The following is a 5,285-nucleotide window of genomic DNA, read 5'->3' on the forward strand; positions in this document are numbered from 1 at the left end:
GTAGTAGCAACCAGAGAACTAGAACCTTGGGAGCATAACTGAGTGGGACATGCAGGTCAGCAGGTAGAACCTCTGGGGGAATCATTTTACAAATTTTATTTATCTTTTATGATGTTTTTCCTTTTTATCTTTTACAATTACTACAACGATATTTGAAAATATTAATTCTTTCGTACATGTGAATTTTGCTCGAGCATTAGAGCCTCTGAAGTAACCAATGCTTCAAAAACCTAATGATGTGTATCTTGTGCAGCAGATTTGTGATTCACTAGACACTTGGAGACATATGTTTATTTCTGAACCTGCACGCACTGATGATTCCTGAGAGATTTATGAGTACAAATCAAAATCATGTTAAGAAGCAATCGGCGACTTTGTGATCTAATCAAAAATAACTAACCTACTTTTTAGAGACATTTGGCTTCAATTTCCTCAAGAGTGAGACCTTTTGTCTCTGGCACAATGAAGAATATGAAGAATAGAGATAAAACACATATCACACCAAACGCACAGAACAGTATCCCAGCTCCCAACAGTTCCTGCATAACAGAGCCATGTGCAAGCCAAACAAAAGTGCCATTTAGAAATCAGAACAAAAAAAACTACTGTAACTGTGGGTGTCGATATCTTTCGACTAGATTAACATATTATTTCTGTCTTGCAAAAACGTTTTGCTACCATTTGTACAGCACTAGCCATACCAAGCTTAAGCATAAACGATGAATTCTTTTCCTGAAGGAAATGGTAGGTTACCTTTAGGGGTGAAAAAGCAAATGTCACAAGTGCGTTTGCACCGAAATTCACAAGCACTGCTAGACTGAGACCTCGACCTCTTAACTTAAGGGGAAATATCTCCGAGATTATCAGCCAACCAATTGGACCAAAGGATAGCTGCAAGATTGATATCAATATTTTAAAGCTCTTATTGAAAAGTAAAAAACCAAACATATTACCATAACCTACATGTTCAAAATTGAACAACTATAAGCATATCAAAGTTTGAAGGCGAAAATAATGAAACTATGAATCACATTTGTATATAACCTCGAAAGGAACTACTTGTTATAACTCCATCTTTAGATCAGAAATTCTTTGATACTTTCAAGACTAGCATTAGCATTTTGGTACAGAAGTTTGATCAGCAAAAGTCTAACTAGTTATTCATTCGTTTACCTGGTAACAGCCCACATAAAGCAACAGTGCAACAACAGCAACAACTGGTGAGGCGCTGAAAAAGAGGTAGTATGACCCCAACAGGAATAATGAGACAACCTGTTTGACAATAAAAATAACAAGTGAAGATACTCAGCTCAATGATATTTAGTGAGCTTGACCTAAATATACATTTCTTTGTTTACGGTGGATAAATAGAACATGGATGAGAAAAGACAAAGAATAAAACATAGAGGACATACCATGCCGCCAACACCACCAAGAAGTAATGGTCTCCTTCCAAGTCTGTCAATAACTACAACAGCTACTCCTGTCATAATCAACTGCAACAACATAGGTGCCATTATTTCTTAGAAAGCAAGATAACTTTGTAGCAGAGGCAGGTCTCCAAGGTCCATCGAAACATTGTTCTTTAGTGTCGATCTAAATTATTCTTTTTACGACTACACAGTTTTAAATGTCGATCTGTAATGGCACTACTGCTAGCACTGATAACAGAGATTGTAGAATGAAGTGCATCTATATATCATATTGTAAAGGTAATTTAAAAGTATATCAGGTGAAAATTAGTATCTTAAAAATTTAGCCTGATGGAAAAAATGAATACCTTCAATAGACCAAGCAGAATTGAGACCCTTGTTGCATCACCTGCGGCAGAAAATCCAGCGGTCTAACAGGAAAGGTGGGGGAGGGGAGAAGTTAAATATCCACTTGTGAGTTTCCAAGTGCAACGAAGCCAATATTATACTCTACAGAAAGTTTATCTAGAGAAGAAAAGAAAACCTGCAGTATTGAAGGTGCATAATAAAGCACACTTGGTTGCCCAGTTATCTGCCATTTGACAAAGTTCATTAGTAATTACTCTTCTAAAAGAGCCCGACAATTAAATTTGACTATACCGACCTGTTGAAACAAGACTAGACCTCCTCCTATGATGAGAGCTTTCAAGCACTTCCCTTGAAATAGTTCACCAAATGTGACTTCTTTATCCTCGCCCACAACAGAAAGTTCAGCTAAAATCTCGCTCACTTGTTCAGCAGCTGAATCAACAAAAGCAGGACCTCTAAGGCGGCAAAGAGATTTGATTGCAGCCTCTCTTTGGTTCTCCACATTCCCTTTCCCCTGTATGACGCGCAACAAAAGCCACCTAGGGGATGCTGGGAGCCACCACATCCCAATTCCCATAATAACAGCCAAAGGGACACTTGTTGCATACATGTAACGCCAACCAGAGAGAATGTTGACTGTAAGACTACCGATTCCATAACCTCCCTGCATTAAATTTTGTGTAGGATATGTGAAATTAACTTGCTGAACATTTTAAAAACAAGAGGAGCAACTCAACTGCTTCACATAAAGAAATTAATGTCCAAAACCTATGAGCTTTAAGAACTTACAACCATCCCAAGGACTATGAAGAATTCCTTTAGTGATACCAGTTGTCCACGAATCTCACTTGGAGCAGTCTCTGCAATGTACATCGGAGCCGCATGCATTGCCTAAATTTAATTCAATTCTTGTATCAAGAGTAATGTTGTATGTTATCCATAGCTGAAGGCTGAAACACATGGTTTCATACAAAAAAATAAAAATAAAATATATCTTGTCTTTTGAAAGGTAAACAAGATTCCTAATCACTAGCTTTCAACCTGGAGAAACATAAATAATACGGAGGACCAGATGAGTGCTGTCACAATATATGTCTACAGATCATTTATGTTTGTATGAGAATGCATTGGATAACAACCCATGCTGAGCAATAGATGCTGCATCAACTGTTACGATCTGTAGTTTGGGAAGGTTGAGTTAGATTGATTACGAGTGTGGGTGCCCTAATGTCCTATAAGTACAGGCATAATTTGCTCCCCTCCTAACAGATGTGTGATTCTTACTACACCGTCAAATGCATAATATAAAACGTTAGAGCAGTTGGCCTGCATAAGCAAGTTTTTAGATGTCAAACATTAAAGAAGCATGATCAGTCTTACCAGTCCAACTGAGACCCCATAAGTAACCCGTCCAATTATCAGAACGGAATAGATTGGTGCTAGTGCAGTCACAAGGGCTCCAATGAGAAACAATAGTGCAGCCAAGATCAGCTCTTTTCTTCTTCCTTCCAGAATTCAATAAATTTAACACATCATTTAGTTTCACAAGCAGACAGTGCTAAAATACTCATGCCTACCAAATGAAGAAAGTGAGAAACAAAACCAACCTATAACGTCAGCAATAGTAAAAGCCACAATTGAGCCAAATAATGCACCGTAAAGTGAGCCACTGGTCTGAAGAAATTTAACACGATGTTGTAAGCAAATTTGTCTTTACTTGAAGTGAAGACCACAGATCCAGAGCGGGAGGAGAATAAAAGATAAGCAATGACCAACATGCAGAAGAAGTAGGAAATAAATATAACTTGGAAACTTACAACTAGACCAACATCCACTGAGGACAAGTTGTACCATGAAACTCCACTTAATGAAGGCGACTGCAGGAAAGGAGAACGCTTAGTAAGATAGCAAAGTCATAGGTTTCTAAAAGAATGCAGACATGGTCTGACAAGTGTGAAGTATCATGGTTTAGTAGTGATATCTCAGTCCAATGTCCAGAGCTTTATAATATATAGGTTTTGAAAACAGTGACTAAGGGCTTTAAAAATCAAGAATAGTTGAATGATAACAACATTGTAGGACTAGTTAGTTTCAGACAACTTTTAACTTTACCTGAAGTGAAATGGTTGCACAAGAAGTTGCACCAATTTCATAACCATAAAGCAGTCCTCCGAGAGCTGGAAAGAAAAACCTAATAATGAAACAGAAACTTCTTAGCATGCATAGATCAATCATCAGTGGACTAGCTACAAAACGAAAATCACCAATGGGCAAAGAGTTAGGTCCAAGCTCCTGAAGATGATTCGTGTTTCTATATGGAAATATTTACTTTAAAAGGTATGCAAAGGACCACACCAAAACAGCCACACAGCTTTCTAGTATCCTAGGCAAGGTATATATTATGCTAAATGATACACAATATAACCAAACAAAGAACACATTGGTAATGTTCACCAAGTGTGTTGCTGAAGTCTGCAAATTTCTATATGTTATTATTATCATTTTGAGAAGTACTAAAGTTGGAGAAGAGATGAGAGAGGCACTCACGGGAGAATGGCTGCAACCACAGAGTAGTTTTCTGGGACATGATTCTCTTTAATAAGAGGCTCCCTTTCTGAGCTGATCTCACCAGATGACTTACCAACCTAAAAATCGCGCATACACAGTTTTCAGAAAGTTGGCAAGACAAAAAAAAAAAACACACTTTGATTGAAACATACAAACCAAACTACACAGCATCTAGAGTCTAACAATCTCATTGTCAAAAGATAATTACGAGGCTGATGGCTAAAACCCCATCTACAAACCTCTCAATTTCTTCTCAGAATTGAAGTAGTAGCCCCCAAAATGAGAGACTCTAAGATACAAACTCTCAAGATTCCAATATAGCAAGTTTCAGAACTTGATCAAAATCGATCTCAAAAGGAATTCACTTGAGAATTAAGCCTTGGATAATACAATCGAACAGGAATTAAGAAGAAAAAAAGGATCATGTACCTCTCTGGAAACAGAGGAGATTGGTTGCTGCTCAGGATCAATCGCCATAGCTGTGTGTTTGGAGCTCGAGCGATCGAAACAAGAATTGGGGGATTTGATTCGGGCTGTGAGTTTAGGTTTGTTCAACCGTTTCCCATATAGTAGTAGGTAGTACTATTTATAATTCTCTGGGGGTTTCTGAAGATTAACTACTACCACTCGACTCAACGACACTACGTGGAGAGGTTGGTGACGACGACGGTCCTTCGAATTTGCAATGGTCAACTATGTTCAATATCTACCGTTAGATCCGACTAATAAAATTTGATTTCTATTTTATATTATATGATAATATTATCCAACATTTTGAAAATGTTTGATTTCATTAAATTGACACATCCAATACCAAACCAATTCAAGGGTGAAGAAGAAGAACAAACATGTTTGAAACATCTTCCAGACAATTTATTTTTGTTATTTTTTTCAGTCTAACTATAATTAAAATAAAATTCCAAGATTAATAGTCCA

At 37.4% G+C, this 5,285-nt stretch overlaps 1 protein-coding gene across 4 annotated transcripts; it reads right to left on the reverse strand.

Annotated features, from left to right (window-relative positions):
• LOC104705995 (D-xylose-proton symporter-like 2) lies at positions 58-5,017 on the reverse strand. 4 transcript variants are annotated; one of them, XM_010422106.2, is made up of 15 exons: positions 4,779-5,016; positions 4,329-4,426; positions 3,894-3,972; positions 3,599-3,658; positions 3,389-3,455; positions 3,162-3,286; positions 2,571-2,672; positions 2,077-2,445; positions 1,957-2,004; positions 1,781-1,843; positions 1,416-1,496; positions 1,174-1,272; positions 754-891; positions 405-539; positions 58-321 (listed from the first exon to the last, which is right to left on the reverse strand). In XM_010422106.2, the coding sequence occupies exons 1-14, from the start codon at positions 4,824-4,826 to the stop codon at positions 408-410; spliced, it is 1,509 nt and encodes a 502-aa protein (XP_010420408.1). In that variant the 5' UTR covers positions 4,827-5,016; the 3' UTR covers positions 58-321; positions 405-407. The 4 variants fall into 4 exon arrangements, with proteins under 4 accessions (XP_010420408.1, XP_010420411.1, XP_010420410.1 ...); XM_010422109.2 differs by having other exon boundaries at positions 81-302; positions 401-539; positions 4,779-5,017; XM_010422108.2 differs by having other exon boundaries at positions 81-311; positions 401-539; positions 4,779-5,017.

The sequence above is a fragment of the Camelina sativa genome, chromosome 8, assembly GCF_000633955.1.
Source record: "Camelina sativa cultivar DH55 chromosome 8, Cs, whole genome shotgun sequence".
Lineage (NCBI taxonomy): Eukaryota > Viridiplantae > Streptophyta > Magnoliopsida > Brassicales > Brassicaceae > Camelina > Camelina sativa.